The sequence below is a fragment of the Temnothorax nylanderi genome, unplaced genomic scaffold, assembly GCF_030848795.1.
Source record: "Temnothorax nylanderi isolate EJ_2023f unplaced genomic scaffold, tnyl_v1.0 TNYL_tig0047_pilon, whole genome shotgun sequence".
Classification (NCBI taxonomy): Eukaryota; Metazoa; Arthropoda; class Insecta; order Hymenoptera; family Formicidae; genus Temnothorax; species Temnothorax nylanderi.
The window spans coordinates 567,220-586,884 of record NW_027249109.1 but is presented as its reverse complement, the minus strand read 5'-3'; the positions used below and the strand labels follow the sequence as shown (position 1 = coordinate 586,884).

The window sequence follows — 19,665 nt, the reverse complement described above, 5'->3', positions numbered from 1 at the left end:
TTTCTCTTTTATTTATAACAGTATTCTAGACTCTAGACTTTTTCGATATGATCTAAAAGTTTTCAAAAATTGTCAAATGTGATTCTTGTTACTTAATTATATAATAAATAAGAACTTGATACTGTGAATACTGGATCAAATTCCGTTGAGTCTGATAACATAATTAATCAAACTTACCTGATATGAGTAAACCCTCGAGCTGGAGCGATACCTGCCACTCTTTGTTCGTACGATTCTCGGTCCAATTGGCACGGAGATGAAGCGTTTCCAACGGATGACCGAGCTCTCGTGCGGTATGTTGCTTTAGGGCGGTTAGAAGAGCCCGTGGTCGGGACAGCTGGGATAAATCAACTCGACGGGGTACATTTATCGCTGAGGATTTTAGTGCTTCGTATTTGGACAAGAGCGCTTTCACGAATTGAATGGTATTCTTCGGGCCCGTTCGCCATTCCGCAAACCAATGCTTGGGAGTCTTGAATCATAAATGTAATGATTACCATTATTATTATGAAAAAAAAAATATAATTATAATTATCGTTGTATTGAAATAATTATATAGAAATACAGTTCTCAAAAACGAAATCTGCCTTACCTCGTTATCGTCAAAAGAAGGCGTGTCCATGTCCGTTTGTACAATGTGCAACAACTTTTTCGTAAGATCGATTTCATCGATGAAAAAATCTTGCAAAGGGTTTCCTTTCCGCTCGCTTATGGCACCTGTATCGCACGTGAACGTCAAAGAACATTGTCGTTCCATAATTTCCTTTAGATCTTGTTGGACTTTCGACTTTTCTAATTTATCGCTAGTTCCTTCGCTGTTGCTGAAGGACTTCATCAAGATACCTTGAGAATAATTCAAATGTATTAGTTGATGTCGAGAACTTGGATGACTTAGATATAAGAATAAAACTTTAAAGATACCTTTGAGATACGTCAGGGCTTGTTCCGCAGCAGCCCTTTCCCATGCCCTATGAGCGTTAGCAGGGAGTCCGAAGTACTCTTTCGGCGAATCAACGTCGTCCAAATTCTCTAATGACTTTAATAGATCACCCATCGTCATGTCGGTTACTTTCAACGCGTCTCCCAGCTTCCGGCGTCCCTCAAAAATATCTCTGGACCACACGTTGCGTATCATCGAGCGCAATGCCCTTGCGTCATAGGCATCCTGGAGCCGGCCGCCGTAAACCGCAACGTCGAGCAGACCTCTACCGATCTGCCAATCCCCTTTCCATGCCAACATATACTTGATACATCGATCGTATAAGATGTTAAAATTACTTATGTACGTTTACGTTTCACATACCTTGTTGCGATCGTTTCTCCTTTGCCACGTCCTTTACCACCAATTCGTAGGCAGCCTCGAGATCCGACTCGTTCCACTCGTACGGTCTGATCCAACCCTGAGGAACGAAGTTTCGTCGTTCTTGAAGCGTCGCGTGTAACCAGGCGAGTACCAACGTAGTGGCCGCGACATCGTCGCTGTTACGTTGCGACTGTCGCAGCTGTTGCAGCGATTTTCTCACATTCCTCTTCACGCCTTCGGGCGGTTCATACGCCAGTTTCAGACAGAGCCCCGCTAAACCCGGATAGAATCCGGAACACTCCTCGGTGGTCAGCCAGATCCTCGTGGAGGAATTCTTGTTCGTGGTACACATCGGCGAGCGAAGCAAACTTTCCAGTCGCGGCAGCCAGTTTAGAGCGAGCTGCAAGTTGCTTAGCAATATCCAACCACCGTTTCTGCAAAGTAATGATGGATATATTATTTAGTATTCGACAAGATCGTATACTTTCAATTAAAATTCTATTTCTATCTTTAATAATTTTTATTAAAGCAAGATAAAGCATTTTAAAGTTTTTTTACTCATATAATATTGTACATATTGCATCACGATCCTTTCGGAAGTTATGAGATTTTACCTGCATGCGGCTTCCAGCGCCAATTCAGCTTGCGTGACATGTCCTTGGCCTAGAGATACCTCGGTAAATCCAGCGGAGGTGTGTTTCTCGGCTAATACACTGAGCTCGGGACCGGGATCAGTTCCCGGCGATAAAAGTAACAGCACAGGATACGTCCCCGCCTTTTCCTGAGCGACTGTGCTCAATGTCCATAGAGGTGGTGCCAAATCCTTCACGCCTTTCGCAAATAGATTTAAAAATTAAATTTGCTTGAAAGAGTCGATCGCGCGAAAAAGAATTCGGTAAATTTACAATTTTTGAAAGAATCTCAAAATAAACGTAGTATTAATTGTTTCAAGCATATGTTCATTCTTGAAATAAAAATAATAAAAGGTTCTGTTTGTATATAATATTCAAATTATTCGTTTTTCTTGAATTCAGATCGTTTGTATATTCTTCGAGTGTATGGATTTTAGAATTGTAAGTTGCAATGACATTAAAATGTTTAAATATACGCGAAATTCGAAATAATTTTATCGCATAATCTGGCACTTGCCTAATTGCTTCGCAGCTGATTTGGAAAGTGCGGTGTGCAAATAGTCAGGCCGTAGAGCCTTAACGACTAAAACTTTTTGAAAGGCGCTGAGTCCCTTGTCAGCATAAATATCGGAAATATCGTTCAGCCAGGAAGATTTCATCCTAACGGCTACCTTTGAAAAAGAAAAATGATATCGACGTCAGTAAAAATTCAAATCTGCTTTATTCAAACTGTTCATGGTAGTGAAATTAATTTAACAAAACTTTCAATTATTTACTGAAGACATCATATACATACGTTGGGTAGAGAAGAGCCTAAGGCTTGCACAGCTTCGCGTCGTTCGTCCGGTATCCATTCAGGTAACTCGAAGTCCGAATTATCGACGCCACTGTCAAACAAGAGATTTCTCTCAACATCCGGCACTGGGTTTAACGACAACGCCATGTGCAACGCCAGCGGAAGTCTATGCTTCCTGTAGACCGCCTTCGCGCAATGGTGAAACGTCAGAGTTATCAACCTGATACAACAGACTGCGTGACGATCTTGCATTTATCATTTCATTTATCGATCAGAATAAACATGTGCGTACCGTTTCTCGATTAGACCTCGTGATTCCCGCTTTTCTCTGTCTTCATTCGTGAAAGAAATGTCATCCTGTACCGCTTTCAAGCAGATATCGGTATAGGCTTCTGTGGAGATGACATACAAAGAGCTGAGGAGTGTCAACCCTTGGATAGTCTCATAGACATTAGCGGCAAACTGCGCGAACTTTTCGTGACTTTTGGCACGCCTAAAAGAAGAGGACAAAAACAGCGTTATTTTCAGGTGTTGATACCAACATCAATATTAGTACAATATTTTTAATATAGAAGTAGTGTTAAAATTTCTAAAAGTACCTTGAGACTTCTTCTAAACTTCGTCTACTCGCTTCGAGCGCGATCGCTATCTCTTTCGCCTTAGACTGCGTTGCTTCCAATGAAAACAAGAGACCTCCTTGTTCTTGGGATTCTTGTAAAAGATCTTGGCCTCTGGCAGTAGCTAATTGGCTCAGCACATCTAGCCTGGCCGCGTCCCGCTCTCCGGACAATCTTTCTTCCCTCTCCAAGGCTTCTCTTCTCTGCGCCTCGAGCTCCGGCGTTTCGTTTAGTAGGAGCTGATGTGACAGTATCGTTAATGATCCGAATATAAAAGAAAATCAGATAGAAATGCCATATCCGAAATCACTGCATATTTATTAATTTTCTCATACCTTCTCCACAAATCTTTCTGCCAGGCTTTTCGTACCGGCGCCGAGCGTGATCTCGCATAACACAGCATCGGCTTCCTTCGGAATATCTTCCAATTGGTTCTTCCTAGTGGCCAGGAAGAGTTGAAAGCCTTCCTGAGCCGGCAGAATACGATCGCCCAATCTGAGCGATCCTCGACGAAGCATGGGCAACAATATCGACGGAAACTTGACCAATTCCTCGACCAACAGAGGTTTCCCGAAACGCACAGCGAGCTCCAGAGTCGTCAAGAACTTGGAATTTTCAGGCTGAGTTATCTCGAGTCTAGTGCCAAAATTGCGTTTGATCCAGGTGACAGCCACTCCCGAGGGATCCAGGAAAATAGGTACCAGGGGTCCTTTCAGCACGCGAGAGGCTGCGACCAAGCTGGCCGTGTCTGCCGGCAAACCCTGTGCCCTCCACGATAATCTTTCACGTTCGGTTACTAGTAATTTGATCGCTGATTTCTTCCAATCGTCATCTCTCTCAGGATCCTGCGCAACCCAAACGTCATAATTCTTTAAGGATTAATTGTTATTGTTTATTATTTGATCAATTATTAAAAAACAAATATTTAGAAATTTTTTTATTTAAAAAAAATTGAAATATAGGAATATTCAAACCTATATCTAAATTATTTGTTGACGTAAATTTTAGAATCAAGTTTTTCTTTTTTTACGTTAGGCAAAAGCTAAATAGGAAGACTGATTACCTGATATACAAGTAGAGCTGCAGCATTAGCTGCCTCAACGTCCAGTTGCTCTTTCCTGGCAGTCAGTTCTTGGGACTGCGCTTGCCAGTCGCGATGTTCGGTATCGAGTTTCTTCAACAGGGCACGTGCTGTCGAAAGACTGGACTCGGTGGATTCGGTTCGCAGCTGTAATTCAGCTGCACTCCTCGTGTGCTCGGCAAGTTCCTTCTGAAGCTGCGCCACACGGCTCTCTACCGTGTTTAATCCCGTTGTTAATTGTCCCAACTGTGCCTCAGCTGCCGCCAGACCTCTTAAATGACAAAATAGTTAAGAAACCGAAAACTAAAACAACTAAATGTAAAAGAAAATAAAATGAAAATTCAAAATTAGGTAAGAAAACAAAAAAAAATTGATGACAAAGATAAAAAGATACATCACAGGAAGACGAATGTCAAAAGAATTGAAGAATTCTTGCATTTAAAAAATTGAAGAAACATACTCAGCTAACTGACGTTGTTCTCGTTCCAGGGGAGCGACTTGTTCCAATATTTGACCGTATTGAAGATTCGCAAGTACCCAAGCGGCTAACGGAGCGGCCGCAACCGATGCTCTCTTCGCGGTTTTCTCTTCGAAGCTGTCCGGACGTTCCTTTATCAGTTTGGCGACCGCCTCTAAACTTGCAGGCGCACTGCGTCTCGCGTCCCAATTTCTGCGCGTTAAATTTGCGTAGAAAAATGAAGAAGAAAATTTTAGTTAGTTGTAAAATTAAACAAACAGTTGAATAAAATAAAATTGATATGGATCAGTTAGATTGAGCCAATACTGTCGCTTACCTGATTTCGTCCTTGATTCCTCGCTTAGCGAGGAAGGTCTTCATGCTGTTCCAAGACGTGTCCTTTATGCCCATCAACCGGAGGACTCCCTCGAGGACGTCTCTCACCGGCGCCGGTGGTGCTCTCAACGAACGAACTTCAGCCAACGCGTCGGCACTTATACCAGCCACCGCTTGAGCAGCTTGCGCCACCAGAGGCTCGACCTTCCCTAATTCAGTCTCTATGTCCGCCTACGTAAATGATAAGATTGGTATATATTGTTATTCATGTATATACATCGCATCAACGCGGACACGTCGCGTTGCGTGATCTCTATGACCCTCAATTTTTTGTATCGATAATGATGCACAACAGAAAAAAATGATATTACCTTACGTCGTGCGAGTTCGACACTTTCGCGTTCCGTGTTAGCCTTCAAACTTGTCATCTCTCCCCTTTGATTGGTTGCGCCTCTCATCGTAGCGGTGATTTGTTCAAGAGCGGCATTGGCTCTCCCCTTTTCCACCTTTAAGCATGATTTTACGCAATTGCAGTATTGTAAAATACAAGAAGTTGCAATTACATATAATAACGTTATTGCATTACGCGGACCTCAAGTTCCTGGCGTTGCCTGGACACCTCATCCTCTAGCTTGGCCACCTGCTCACCGGCTTCTCTTAGTTTGCTGATACCGGCTTCGAGAGATCGTAGCTTCTCTTCGACCTCCTTGCTCCACGTGTCACGGAGCTGTCTCCAGGTGTGCATCAGAGCAAGGAACCGCGCCGGTGCCCTTTGATAACGAGGTGCCTGAAGATGAGCTCCGATTATGACCTTTGCGCCGTGCGGTAGTTCCTCGAGCTCATCCATTTGCAAAGTGCCCTCCTGAATTGCCAATTTGATCAGCGAGCATTCTCGGGACCACCACTCGCTGGGACCGCCAGGTCCAGAGCCGAGCAACGCGCAATGTCGAAGGAGACCGAGATGTAACAGGGACGACGATTCGATCTCTTCTGAATCTAAGATCATCACTATTCGAAGAAACTTGCGCAGGCCTGTGAAATCAATCAGTCACTATATGCATCATAAATTAACGAAACAATCCATTGCTGGGTATACGAACTTATAAATTCTCTTAAAAGAGAAACAGTCCTCTATGGATTTATTTATCCAGTATCGAATAAAATTTTGGATACACGTACGATGATATAAATACTGCTCCAGTGTCCCTTGAAAATCTTCTCTTCGGGCAAGATCGGCGAGCGGTGCGACCAGCGCATCAAGTTCCTCCGTCGTGAAAAGTCCTGGAACTTCCCCTTTGGATACTATGGCGCTCACCATTACGGCTAAGGTCTCCTCCCTGGCGTGATGTTCCTCCAACAGGAGCAAAGTCGGTTGACTCTCAATACCGGCTGCTTGTACGGCGCTCTTTATCGCCGCTTTACCACGTTCTGAAAAACGACATATGGATATGACGAGATTCCAAGGAACAAGATACAATAATAGAACGCGTTTCTACAGATTATTAGCTCATCTTACTGTACCAGGCCCTGAATCGATCAGTCGTAGGGAAGAGAAGGTTGCAACTAGTTTAACTGCTGACCTTCTGCCCGCTCCCGGTCGTCCAACGAGAATTATACCACGATAATCGCATCCAATAGCCCAACTTAGTCCTATCGAAATATTTAATATTGTTATGATTGTCAACTCTTCCCTTATCTATTAATTTAATTAGGCCGCGCTACACACCAGCTACAGTTTCTAAAAGATAAGATGAAATCGATGCCTGCACTGGTTGACCCTCTCTGGCGCATCTAGCCGCTGCGTTAATTACCTCTTCTCGCCATTGCTCTTCAGTCAAAGGATATAGCCCAATATTCGCGCTCTTCCATGCATATACATCATTGTTAAAATCCTTTACCTCAGAGTCCTTCGAAATTAGCAGAGATTCCCACCGTGTCAGCGTCTTGGGCGTTAATCTAAATTAGTAAAAACAATAATATTTAAAAAAGACTTTAAATCTTTTTTGAAATTTAATCCAGCTTCTTTGTAAATTTAATTTATACATATGTATACATATAATAATATATTTTTAGAAAATAATTTTCCCTTGTAAAGTATTATGATTTTAAAATACCTCGCACGAAATAGACGTTGTCCAATGTCCAACAAGTAACGAGTGATGTACGCTTCATTTTCGGGAGCAGGATAATACTTCAAGAGTCTTGCCCACGAGACAATATCCTTAAGAGTCCAAGTAAAAGAAGATTCCTGGGAGGAACTCGCAGATCGGAAAGCGTCCAAAATACTAGGCTTCATTCGGGCGATCCAAGATTCCGCCATGACAAAGTCAACTTCTTTCAAAGAAGTCCTCAAATGAAGTTCGAGAATAGCCGCGATATCCTTTTGGCTTGGATATCTAGCACAGATATATTTCATATAAAGTCTCAAGAACTTGTTCTAAATTTATTACTATTCTTTTTAATAATATACGAATTAAAGAAAATTAATTGAAATTTATTTTATTAAATTATAAACTTCTAGTTTTCAATTTTTCTTTTTCTTTTAATTTTAGAAAATCCAGAAGATTAAATTTATGTATATATGATTATAGGTACTTAATTTTAAAGAATGGATTTCCTTTAAACTTTATTTTGATTTATATATTTTTGTATAGAGAAGTCACTCACTCTAGATAATAAGTTGCGAATAAGGCTTCGAGCCTCGGATGTAATCGAGTAGTCACATCGGCAGTGCATATGATTGTTATGGATATTTTAGAAAATACGAGATCTTCCTCAAGGAAACCTTCCTCTTGAAGTAACTCTCTTACTAATTCCTAAAGATAATTTGATCTCATTAACTTTTTATTATAAAAATAAATCTTTTTTATTGAAAACTTTTCTTACCATTCTTTTCTAAAGAAATTTGTATTATTTACCGACTTAATAGTATTATCAAAGCAGAAACAGTTTCAAAAAAAAGTTTTAAAACGTTATCTTTTATGTGCTAAAGTTATTATCACAGACAGCTATAAGACGTCTCTAAATTAATAGATCGAAAGATTAGAGAAGAGACTTGTCTGGATTATACCTGTAAGTCTTTAGCAGCGAGATGCATATCTTCCAAGATAAGAAGCACTTGAGATCCGCTTCTCGGCTTGTACATCCTACCCTGCGAAGAAGACTCCAAGCGCAAACAGGCTTTTTTCAAACGACTCACAAGATCGTCAGGACCATAAAGCGAAGATCCTCGTACCACGGTCGTGATATCCTGACTTTTTATTTTCGTCAATGCAACGTCGATTAAGGCATTTTTACCGCAACCTTCGAGTCCACGAATCATAATGGGATGACCATTCTCCATCCAGGGCAAAATAGCCGCTAATGCCTTCTTGATGCGATCTGCATAAAATACATAAATATAGATCTATGTCTCTCCTAAAAATATAATTTTAAAGTTTTAACGCAATTTTTTTAGTACCCGAAATCGAGACGGGCCCGTGATCGGCATTGATAGACTCGTACGTATCGCTGAAGGGTACCAATCGATCGGTTTCGGAGTCGTAAAGAACTGCGCTTGGCTTTTGTGGATCGGGACACCTGAGAAATACTTTTATGAGCGAAAAGTTCGACGTGATTCAGTCTATTGTTTTAAAAACTCGAAAAGTCCCATTTAGCGCACTCACCAGCTTTCGGTTGATCCGTAAATAAATTTCGCCAAATCGTCTTTGGATTGTGCATCCTCCACTTGGCCGCATAATGAAACCAGAAGAGCCTGAGTGGCCTGAGCGAACGTTTGCGCTTTATGCAGGTGACACAATGTAGCGGCCATTAAACCGGATGCGGAGGAACTATTAGTCTTTATTTTCAGAGTTTCGTCGATGCATGAACATAAATGGGTATTCGCGATCTCCGCAGCGGTCGACGAGAGTTGCTCTAAACGCCACGGTACCAACAAAGACGTCGGTCTCGTTGAGCCAAGATGCAGAACGCCCAATCGGGAAACTGTAGCTGGGCTAGCATCGGCGAGTTTGTGGGTCTCGAAGATGAACCTTGTTTTACAAACATTTGTGCAACATGTATAATCGAGTAATTAAATGCCGCATAAAACTTAACAACTTATTTGACATATATAATTAGAATTTGACAGATTTTTCGCCACTACGCGTTAAAAATGTTGTTACAGATATCTTTAATTAAGACATTTGTACCTTGTACCGCTACCAAGCTTAATTCCTATTCCATTGGGTAATGTTAGCAATCGATTATCGTCCAGGGCTGAATTCAACGCCTCCGCCCAGTCGGGTTCCACGTCCCCATTGAAAATGATCCAGGTCGCGGAATTCCCGGCGGACGTTACCGCGCTCGACAAAACACCCTCCTTCCATTCCCTATTTACACACACAAACATTTGTATTTTAATATTCAACGGGTCTTTAAAACGCGGGATAAAAGGAATCACTGTGTAAATTGTGTTTCATATACTCTTTACCTCGTCCGCGGATTAATGTGACCTAACAATCTGCTCTTTGGTATCGCGCCAGGATAAACGATAATCTGCTGTACGGATTCGCCGGTTTTTGCTATCGCTTCAGCCAAACACGACCTGATCGACGTCTTTCCGCTACCCGGTGGGCCGACTATGGCAACGCCGGTCCTGCTCTTCAGAAGATCATTCAGTTGAACGCATCTATTGGCAATTTCTTTCGTCAATCCCCGCGTTTCACAAATCTTCAATAATGCGACGACCAGATCCTCGCTTTCAGTGGAGACCGATAAAGGAAGATTAGTTTTCGGGAAGAGATCGTCCAGCAACGACAGGAATTTCGTCGTATCTGCCTCCGTCAGTTTCGGAAGGGTCGATGCCTTGATTGAGACAAGAAGCCTGCAAAAAAAATAAGAAATCTCTTTTCATCATAATATAGTTTTAACAACAAAAGTTTCTATTAGTGCAGCTTAAAGATATTAATACAAATTTCTCTTAATTCCATAAAAAAATATTCACATATATTTATCTAAATTATACGTAATAGAAGTAGAAGGATTTCTTATCGGCAAAAAGTACGAACTGAAATCTACTTTAAGGACGAAATGTTTTCTTATCGATGGACAACTCGTATATCTACCAATGCAATAAAAACGAGAACAGAGAATTTGTCAAATACATATATCAGATAAGAAGTCTGATAAACTAAAAACACGAGGCGATTATATCGAGTGATTTTATTTCCATCTATTAATTATATTAGATCTGTTTAAGCCGCAAGAACGAGTCTCTTATCGCTGGAAAACTTATCGTAGAACCTCACGAATTTCCGCGTGTTAATCACAGCTTGAGATATCTGGCATAGATATCGCTGACTATTAATCTTGTGATTATGACTTTTGAAATTATCATCGAAAAGTTTTGAGTGCTGGAGTATCAGATCAAGCTTGCGTTAACATCAACTTACTAATTGAACAGTATTAAAACAATATTAAACAGTATTAAAACAGTATTAAATAGTATTAAAATATCAACAGTGTATTAAAAATACGCTAACGTTGTATTAATATTAATATTAATGAAACAAAGATCAATTTTTAATCATGTATCTAATAACATTTTCTTCCTCAATCTGACATATTTTAAAACAGACACGAACATACCTGGTGGTCTCATCGACGTCGGCAATCGGACGCAGGGCGTCAAGCACAGATTTAAGCGCCCTGAGCCCCCAATCGTAATGCGGCTGCTCGGAAAGCATGGTCCCAGCAATATCGAGAGCCTCCACGAGCCGTTTTCCAAGGGTGGCCGCCTCTAAGAAACCAGCGCACTCCAACAGAGTCCTGACAATGTCTGATTTATCTGGATGCGCCATACTGATAGGCCTGAAGAGTCGCGCTAAGGAATCCGGCAGCTTGCGCCTACCGCCGTACTCGCTCCCAGCTGGATTCATCGTGATGAAGATGCAGCAATGAGGATCTAGCTTGATTTTCTGATCGCCTAGCAGAATCTCGGATGAGCCGTTCCGTAGCGCTTCTTGAAGCGGTCTCACCAACATCGATACCGCGCTCAGGGTGTCCTCCTCAAGACGATTAAATTCGTCGAAACAACCCCAGGCGCCCGCTTGCGCCAAGCCGCCTAAGATGCGTTTCATACTGCCGGTGTCCATTCCTATATTTCGCAACGGACATTTTAATACTAAACTTAGTTTCGCGTACAAAAACGTATATTTATACCACGTGTAATCCTTTAGTGACAATTTTCTGCCGCAACGATTGAGAAACAAACGCCTTACCTTCATCACAATTGAAGACGAGAACCAGTCTACCCAAAACAGATGCTAGAGCTTTGACACTTTCGGTCTTCCCGGTTCCAGCGGGACCAGTCGGGCTTCCACCCAATCCAAGCTTCATAGCTTGCGTGAGAGCTAAGAAGCACTTCTCTGTCAAGGGAGTTCTCACTAAGCCGATGGATGCCCCTTGATACTCGAAGCGATACGGTAACTCTGCACCGGCGCATCGTACTACATACGTGCCTTCATTCTTAAATTAAAATATGACAGTGTAATGTAATAATATAATATATAATCAATAAGATGTTATACAAAATGTTTCTTGTTTGGAAAATTTTTCATTTAAATATAGAATGCGTTAAAAAATTCGTATTGCGATTTAATTTTTAATTATCGAGACAAGAATGTAGTTTTTTAAAACCAAAACTCACAGTTTTGTAACTCCTCAGTTGTTTATACCACGTCCAATTAGTATTCTCGCCCGTTACCACGATCTTGAACAATGATCGAGCCACTTGCAGGTGATAAACGGTATCCAGAAGAAGACCACGCGCTTTCAGAGCGGTCAGCTTGTCACCGGCGTCCTCCAGTCCTCTGTACTTCGCCCTCCGCGTTTCCAAATATTCGACAAGTTTCTGCAGAGCCGCGCGACCTTCTTTCAAGGCGCGTTCGCAGCGCTCGGTAAATCCTATTCTCTCTGACAGTAGCAAAATCTGTGTAGGATAAACGGACGGATCGGGTGCGGAGTCGTTTAAACACTTCTCCAAACTGTGACGGAGAGCGTTTCTCATTCCTTTCTCGAGATTATCTAGCCATCGCGGTAAAGGTTCAGTGAGGTCGACAGCCTTTAGTAACTTCAATATCTCTCCCTCGGGCGACGCGATCGCCGTTAACGAATTATTTTCCTTTACTACTGAACCAATACCGTGATACAACTTCGGCAAATGAGCCTCCAATCCTCTTCCACTGCCCGATACCAATTCCAAAAGGTCTTCATCGCTAAGAAAGTATAATCTCGGATAAGCTGCTCGTTTCTCCTGCAATTAAGATTTTTGTTGTTATTAGCTAACGGGGGTAAAAAACACAATTTTTTAAATAAAATGTTTTTTAATTATATGCTGAGTTTCACCTCTAAAAATTCGTCCAGAGATTTCTGACATCTGTCTAAAAGATCCTTCAAACTTGTTAAAGCTGGCAATGGAAGTTGTCTCAAGGATGGTACTCTGGGATCCCGAGATACTTCTCCTATGAGATACCTAAAAGTTCACATAGGCATAAATTGATGTTTAGATATAAGTGAAAGGAAAACGCAGAAACTGTATAAGCGAATTAAATCGGATTGATATAGTTTAATAAACCTAAATTCCTTATCAGCCCTAGACCATCTTCCGGAGTCATTGGGAGCAGCTCCACTTCCGTAGACTGGCTCCAAGTAAATCCATTTCCTTTGCACGCTGCTGAGTGCCTTAATCCTTTCCTCGAGCTCTGATAGGGCCGCTTCGCAGCGCGCAACTCTAGACGCGAACCTGTCGTGTCCTGACGTGCCTTTCGCTCCTTCGAGCAAGAGTCTCAATTCCTCTATTGTGAGGGAGATTCAAAATTTGAAATAAAATAAACAGATTATAAAATTGATAAAAACCAAACAACTAATAACAGTAAGTGTAGACGGTACCTATTTTCGCTAACAAAGTGCCGTAGTCTCCGACGAGTAAGATTGTTGTATTCTTGCTGTCGGTTGACTCCTGTAACGGAAGTGACGCCGTACTTTCCCAGATCTCCAGATCTATTAACGCCTGTCGGATCCCGCTCTCTGCAATCGCTCGTTTGGTTATCTCCTGAGATTAAAAAAAATATATATGTCGCATTTATGGAAGTCTGAGAATATAAATGTATATATATATAGCTACATATCCAGCCGATATCTCTCTCTCTCTCTCTCTCTATTTTTCTTTTTCTCAAGCCTATTATTTTTAATCATTTTTAAGAGCATATACTTTTCGTGTAATGTACTTTACTTTGACATATCTTTTACAGAAAAAATTATATAAATACTGAAATGTGTGTGTGTGTGTGTGTGTGTGTGTGTGTGTGTGTGTGTGTGTGTGTGTGTGTGCTGATATATTGCTCCTTTCTTCTTAACAATCTTAAACTTTCATGTTCTTACTTTTATTTGATCCTCATTCTCCTTCAGCGTCTTTGTACAAGCGAGCAAGTTGCCCAAAGTGATATCCCGTGGGGTTTCGACCTTCAAACCCAATATAGGAATTAACTCGGTCCAATGCTCGTTGGCAATCTCGTCTCCCCGAAGCGACTGGATAGATTCGATCGCAGATCTGACTTCTTTTATCTTTCTACCGACGAAGGTATCAATCTCCAAATTGTCTTGCAACCGAATTTTATTCTCCCAGGAATCGAGCCAATCATGAAGTCTCGGTAATCTTCTTCTAGCTACGGCCCACTCCTCGGTTTCCTGATTTTTCAGCTCCTCCAAAAACTCGGATTGGAATCTGCAATGGTGTTTAATTACATTTTAATTCGTTTATCGTTGAAAATATTATAATAAAAAATAATTTTTTTTAAGTTAAGACAATTAAAGAAACGAAGAATTCTAGTTTAATAAAAAAAAAAGTCTTCCGTTAAAGAGACCTGTAATTTGACTCTTCGGTTTCCAATTCACGCTCCACTTGTGACAGATTAGTGTCGTCATCCTCCAGGACACTTTCGAGGTCCAGAGATATTCTCTTGCAATCCGCTTTCAAGGAATCCAGCTGTCCATTTAGATTGAGCCAACGTTCTTTCATCGACATCAACCAATCAAGCGTAAGATTCTCCGATCTGGCAGACCACTTTACCTGCCATCTTTCTCTCTCATCCCTTAGCGCTATCGCCTTATGACGAAGATTAACTTTAGCATCTTCCAATAGACGCGCCATAACGGACTTGTGTTTTTCCAAACGATCCCCCAAATCCTGCCAAGCGGCGTGAGCCGCGTTAACGCCTGCAAAAAAACAACAACACAAAACGAATGCTCAGTTTATATCTTTATTTGCAATTTACGAAGGATCGGTTCTCCTGCAGAAGTTGCGCGACAATCATATTCGGCGAGAAGACATTACCGTCGAGCTTCTCGCTGGTCCACGCGGCCATAACTTTGGCCAGCACAGCGACGACTTCCATCTCCTCGGCGATTCCGGCCGACTGTTGCTCGATGCGTGCATGAGCCTCGTGAGCTAATCCGACCTCTTCCACATCGCGTGGCCTACGTTCGAGCTCCTTGGACGCAAAGGACAGGAAGTCCACGATGGCAACCAGCCGCGAAGACGCTTCCGCTCTCAGATCGGAACACAGCCGTTCCCAATAGTGGCGAGACGCAGTCTCCAAATCGTTCCTCGTTGTCGCCGTGTCGACGCATATGCACGAGATTTTCACCTCGCAACCGCGTAATTTCCCAACCTATCTCGGCGAAAATACGTACAGGCTATTATTCAGTTAGATCAATATGTTTTAAAAGTACGAAGGTGTTTGATACGAGAACAAATCGAAAAGTGAGTATACATTCGTATATGAGAAGCAACAAGACGCACATCAGAGTTAAAAATTTATTAATACACTCTAGGAACTTTTTATCTTTGTTTTTTTTTTTTAATTTATTCAAGAGTATAAGATATTTTCTGACTCATCCTCGCAACATAAAACTTACCTCTTGGGCCCATTGTTTCGCTTCCTTAAAGGCTTTCGCCCATTCTTGGGGAGGTTTACCTTTCAATCTAAAAAATTATAGACCGATGTAGACGTATATCAATACTTTTCCCTGACTTATTAACCCATTTATAGATGCTTTCTAATTAATTTTTTTCATAAAAATTTAATAAAACCCCATTTGTAGTGATCTCTTAAAATATTATTTTAAGTTTACCGTTCTCCAACGTCGATGTTGGCCGGTGTCGCTAGACTTAACCACTTGGTCCTAAACAACTCGAGAGTGGACAGGGCGATTTCGACCTGTTTGTAAACGCCGCTGAATAGATACGCGTTCTTCTGCACCAAATCACCGAAGCGTGCATCAGCGACGTCTCCGACGCCCCTAAAGTTCACCGGGATGGAAAGTGATCGGCGTATACCGGAATATAACTTGGCGCGAATATCCTCGAGCGGCGGTCTCCATTGTAGGGATCCATCTCGAAAAGTGAGCTCCACTCGAATTTCCGACAGCTTCCTCGATAAGGATGGCAAGGCATTCCTGGGCGAGACGCGCAAGAAAATGGAATGCGTTTTATACCAAATATATCTCCAATAAAAACATCAATGTCGCTAACAAATTGCACGCAAGTAAGAATTGCTCCGTATACACCCGCAGCATTTTATTATGATCAAAGATTTCTTAGATCTTTTTAAATCCACTCCTGGATTCTTCCGCGAAATTTATAACCTATACCTGTATGCTACGCCCAACGCCTTCAAAAGTTGCCGATCCCAGTGTAATTTCCAAGCTCTCGCGTTACCATATTCCGAATCTACCGCGTCGACAATCGCCCTCATGCTCGTCAACGTCTCCTTCCATATGTTCTGATTTCCGACGAGGTGCACAGCATCGCCTTTCAACAAGCCCGACACGTAATTTCGCAAGGTAGAATGCTTCGAGATCAATTCTGAGTTTTGTCGAGCAAACTTCACTACCTGCAGGGAATATATCGTGCCATAAATATTTCATCATCTTGCTATATTAATATAAATAACGGGACGATCCAATTATTACCAATTCTTTTAATCTAGCAGTGTACACGTCGACGAGATGAGGATCAGACCAAACGACACCCGACTGTTCCTGAACAGCTCGCGCTAATTCGAGAGCTATCGTCAACATAAGCGGTCTTTGGGACGGCATCATTCGGTCGCCGATCGTGTTGTGAAAAGTAGCGACCTGCTGAAGAGCTCTAGCTCGTCCAGCTAAAGACGCAGCTCTGTCTACCAGGTCTCTAATCTCCCTTGGCAGCTCGACGCCCTCGCCGGACAACGCTCTGGCCTCTCTGATCAGAGTCATCAGTCGAGGATCATAGGTCACTCGCATCATGCTGGTGCCGGTAAGTTCAACCACCGGCGAATCGGTGCCCAAGCTTAATTCCTTCTTGGTTATATTGTCCTTAGTAGTGTTCACCTGCAAACAAAAATGCGTTACTCGATTTCTTAGAAATATATAAGACGAGATTATAAAGCTTGTGTGTAATTTAAAAAAAATAACTTTAGAGAAATGTATTGCACTAAAGATATGCAATTGAAAGTTACCCATGACTCAACCAAATCCCGCCTTCTCTCTTCGGCCTCTTTCAGCGCGCTCGATAAACGCGCCGCCACTTCTTCGTAGCCCGGAAGGTCAGCAAGCAACTCCTTTCCTAATTTAGCTAGACTCTCCAGCCGTATCTCCGCGGATCTAGCGGCTTGAACCTCTTGCAGCACTTTAGGAGCAGCCAGAAGATTTTCCGTGTCAGGACCAGCCAAACGATTCTCTAGAATCCCGCGTATTTTGAAGAAATAGTATAGTTAATTAATTGATCGGGACAAGTTTGAATTGTACGAATTATCGTTCTCAATATCTACCATCTTATCTCTAATTATGGTCAAAAGAAAAAATATTTGTAAGAAATAATAATATTAATAATCGATTTAACAATTCATTAACAATTTTAATAAAAAAGAAGAAAAGTTATATGTAAATTCTTTGCAGTTTTTTTATTTTTATACTATTCATATGACTAACGTAGTGATACAGAGAACGTTTTAGTGTAAGAATGTGCTCTACCGATTAGATCACGATATGCCGCAAGCAACGATTCTCGTTCTCCGCGTAACGCTCTCTTAAGCCCTTCCCTCTTCATCAACTCGCTATATCTTCCGAATTCAGCTACCAAAGCGCTCGGGGTATCGGCATCGGCGATGTGGTCCTTCAGCTTCTGAGCAACGCGCTCCTCCGCTGGCATCAGACCTTCCTCGATCTTACGCACCGATCTGTTCCATTCGTCGTCTCGCTCATCATCGTCCAAAGCAACTGAGCAACGTAATTATTAATCTTTTTATTTGAAACATTATTTGTATTTTATTAAATACCGTTAATGCTATTTAATAATTCATTAAAGTATAGCACTAAAACCTAGCTCGGTTTTAAAGGAGCTCTTAGCTCCTTTTATCTCATGTAATTTTTTAATCGGTTAAGCCCTTGATAGATTTCAATTTAGTTTATTTAATAATTCATTGAATCATGATGTGTCTATTTCTAATTATTTCAATTATTATCCATTAAATAACTCGTGAAAAGTTACGTGTTACAAAAATCGCTTTGTCCATTTCAGTTTCGGAGGTGTCTGCGATTTTTTAAGAGAAAAACCAATTTAACTCCTTCATGGTTTCTCGTGTGGCCTAATGAATCACATCAGGAAGCTATCATAAAATATTTCTAAAGCGAAGCTGCAGGTACCTCTCGTGTCATCGAACGTCTGGAGCAATTTCTCGATACCGAGCCCAGATCTCTCGCTCGGAGTCAGAAGTCTGCTCAATTGGCGATGCTGCGCACGTAACTCGGACATCTGCCTGAAGATCGCGGTTACGTTATTATACATTCCATGGCTGGTATGGTATTCGTATGCGTTAACGCCTACCTGAGGCGTCTGCCGAGCTTCGAGCATTTCTCGGGTACAAAGATCGGTCCGCGCCAAGGATGGAGCGAGTGATGCGGCCAGAAAAGCTCCGTCAGCTTCTGCGCGGCGTTCGCCCACTTTTCGCACACTGTCGCTCCGAGTGCGATTGTTTCATTCTTTGCGCGAGCGTCGATCGTGTCGATCTAATGAATGGCATGCCATAAATCATATGCATATAAAGAAATCGATTTCTTAATTAGCATTTAAGGTCTTTCGATACTCGCTTAAGAGTCAATTAGTTTCATTTATTACCAAAAAACATCGATGCTCTCATTGCATATTACTTTTAGACGATTGTAGACATTCCGAAGACTTTTTGAGGATTTATGAGTGGTTTTGAAACGTCTTAATTTTTTATTGATTATGGTTAATATAAAGACAGTACCGCATTGAGATAATTTTGTATCAGCTGGACCACTTCGTTTCCGATCACATCGAGAAACGACTTCATTCGTTCCTCGGTATACGCCGGCCCCCCCAGTTTCCACAGATCATCCACGTATACGGAAATAGCTTCGCAAGCTTCCTCCACGGCGATTAATCCGTCTCTGTGCCGAAAAGAAAAATAAATAGTAATTGTGTAAAATAGTAAAGGGAGTAAAGTTTACAAAATGTGCACCTCGAGACCGCGGCGCTTTCAAGCTCGGCCCTGATGTTCTTCACGGACTTGGCAGCTTCCTCGCAATTCGTTCTCTCGTGCGATCGTTTGGCCTCGTCCCGTTTCCGCTTCCAGAATTCCTCCTCCTCCGCGACGGTAGTCGAAAACCCGGAGCTGAGCAGTCTCTCCTCCAATTTCTTCAAACAAGACGTACTTAAAGCGGACGAACGAAGGGTCGGCGCCCATACCTGACGGAGACCCTCGATCAGGACCGATCCGTCTCCGCAGCCGGTGGAAGCCACCTGGACCACGTCGTGAAAGTTCTCTTCCGTCACCGCCGCCGCTGTCACCTGCATGAATTTTCGCACCATCATGAAATATAAACGGCGTGTTGAATCGCGGCTTTCTAGAAAATGCTTTCTACGAGAAAGAGTCACGCTCGTCAGCCGGCATGACGGTGATTAGGAACCAACGGTAATCGAGAGAAATGTGCGAAAGAACAGTTCTGTGGATTAAGTAGATCTTAAGAAAGGCAAATCGCGACAAACGTCTTGTTGACAAAGCCTCTTTCTTACTCGTCATCAATCTTCTGCATTTACTCATCAATTCTCAAAGTGTTTTTCTTTCTTTCAGAGAAGGAGGGTCTCTGGTACCTTGAAGAAGACCAACGTGTTTCTACCGGCGGGCAATTCGGTGCTCAATTTCAAACGGACTTGATTCCGATCGGCGTCGACCGGTCGGGCGCATAGAGTCCTACATGACGACTGCTCCAGGAAACGATCGAGGATCTCGCGATCCTCGACGTCCTCCTCGTCGTGTTGCACGGACGCGCTGAAGAAGTGTCCCGCCGTCGAGACTATCAGACGCCTGCGTTTGTCAGCGACCACCATTTCGTCGCT

The 19,665-nt window shown here is 42.2% G+C and overlaps 1 protein-coding gene across 1 annotated transcript in view; it reads right to left on the bottom strand.

The window, feature by feature from the left end:
* Btv (dynein cytoplasmic heavy chain beethoven) overlaps positions 1–19,665 on the bottom strand; it is a 21,036-nt gene extending 1,371 nt beyond the window's left edge. Inside the window, exons 1-45 of the mRNA XM_071705720.1 lie at positions 19,420–19,665; positions 18,788–19,116; positions 18,554–18,716; positions 18,130–18,311; positions 17,949–18,061; positions 17,277–17,522; positions 16,763–16,983; positions 16,236–16,634; positions 15,915–16,156; positions 15,396–15,719; positions 15,180–15,246; positions 14,596–14,932; positions 14,126–14,477; positions 13,644–13,986; positions 13,152–13,314; positions 12,838–13,057; positions 12,609–12,735; positions 11,911–12,516; positions 11,483–11,729; positions 10,851–11,358; positions 9,694–10,086; positions 9,413–9,592; positions 8,888–9,253; positions 8,683–8,801; positions 8,293–8,603; positions 7,890–8,038; positions 7,337–7,618; positions 6,949–7,178; positions 6,744–6,872; positions 6,402–6,650; positions 5,815–6,254; positions 5,594–5,728; positions 5,224–5,453; positions 4,890–5,099; positions 4,412–4,700; positions 3,684–4,193; positions 3,331–3,587; positions 3,024–3,224; positions 2,732–2,951; positions 2,453–2,606; positions 1,918–2,134; positions 1,304–1,737; positions 922–1,224; positions 593–843; positions 178–472 (exon numbers count right to left, since the gene is read on the bottom strand). Of these exons, the coding sequence (XP_071561821.1) occupies positions 178–472; positions 593–843; positions 922–1,224; positions 1,304–1,737; positions 1,918–2,134; positions 2,453–2,606; positions 2,732–2,951; positions 3,024–3,224; positions 3,331–3,587; positions 3,684–4,193; positions 4,412–4,700; positions 4,890–5,099; positions 5,224–5,453; positions 5,594–5,728; positions 5,815–6,254; positions 6,402–6,650; positions 6,744–6,872; positions 6,949–7,178; positions 7,337–7,618; positions 7,890–8,038; positions 8,293–8,603; positions 8,683–8,801; positions 8,888–9,253; positions 9,413–9,592; positions 9,694–10,086; positions 10,851–11,358; positions 11,483–11,729; positions 11,911–12,516; positions 12,609–12,735; positions 12,838–13,057; positions 13,152–13,314; positions 13,644–13,986; positions 14,126–14,477; positions 14,596–14,932; positions 15,180–15,246; positions 15,396–15,719; positions 15,915–16,156; positions 16,236–16,634; positions 16,763–16,983; positions 17,277–17,522; positions 17,949–18,061; positions 18,130–18,311; positions 18,554–18,716; positions 18,788–19,116; positions 19,420–19,656 (11,980 nt within the window). The 5' untranslated portion in view covers positions 19,657–19,665. The remainder of the gene's footprint in view (positions 1–177; positions 473–592; positions 844–921; positions 1,225–1,303; positions 1,738–1,917; positions 2,135–2,452; positions 2,607–2,731; positions 2,952–3,023; positions 3,225–3,330; positions 3,588–3,683; positions 4,194–4,411; positions 4,701–4,889; positions 5,100–5,223; positions 5,454–5,593; positions 5,729–5,814; positions 6,255–6,401; positions 6,651–6,743; positions 6,873–6,948; positions 7,179–7,336; positions 7,619–7,889; positions 8,039–8,292; positions 8,604–8,682; positions 8,802–8,887; positions 9,254–9,412; positions 9,593–9,693; positions 10,087–10,850; positions 11,359–11,482; positions 11,730–11,910; positions 12,517–12,608; positions 12,736–12,837; positions 13,058–13,151; positions 13,315–13,643; positions 13,987–14,125; positions 14,478–14,595; positions 14,933–15,179; positions 15,247–15,395; positions 15,720–15,914; positions 16,157–16,235; positions 16,635–16,762; positions 16,984–17,276; positions 17,523–17,948; positions 18,062–18,129; positions 18,312–18,553; positions 18,717–18,787; positions 19,117–19,419) is intronic.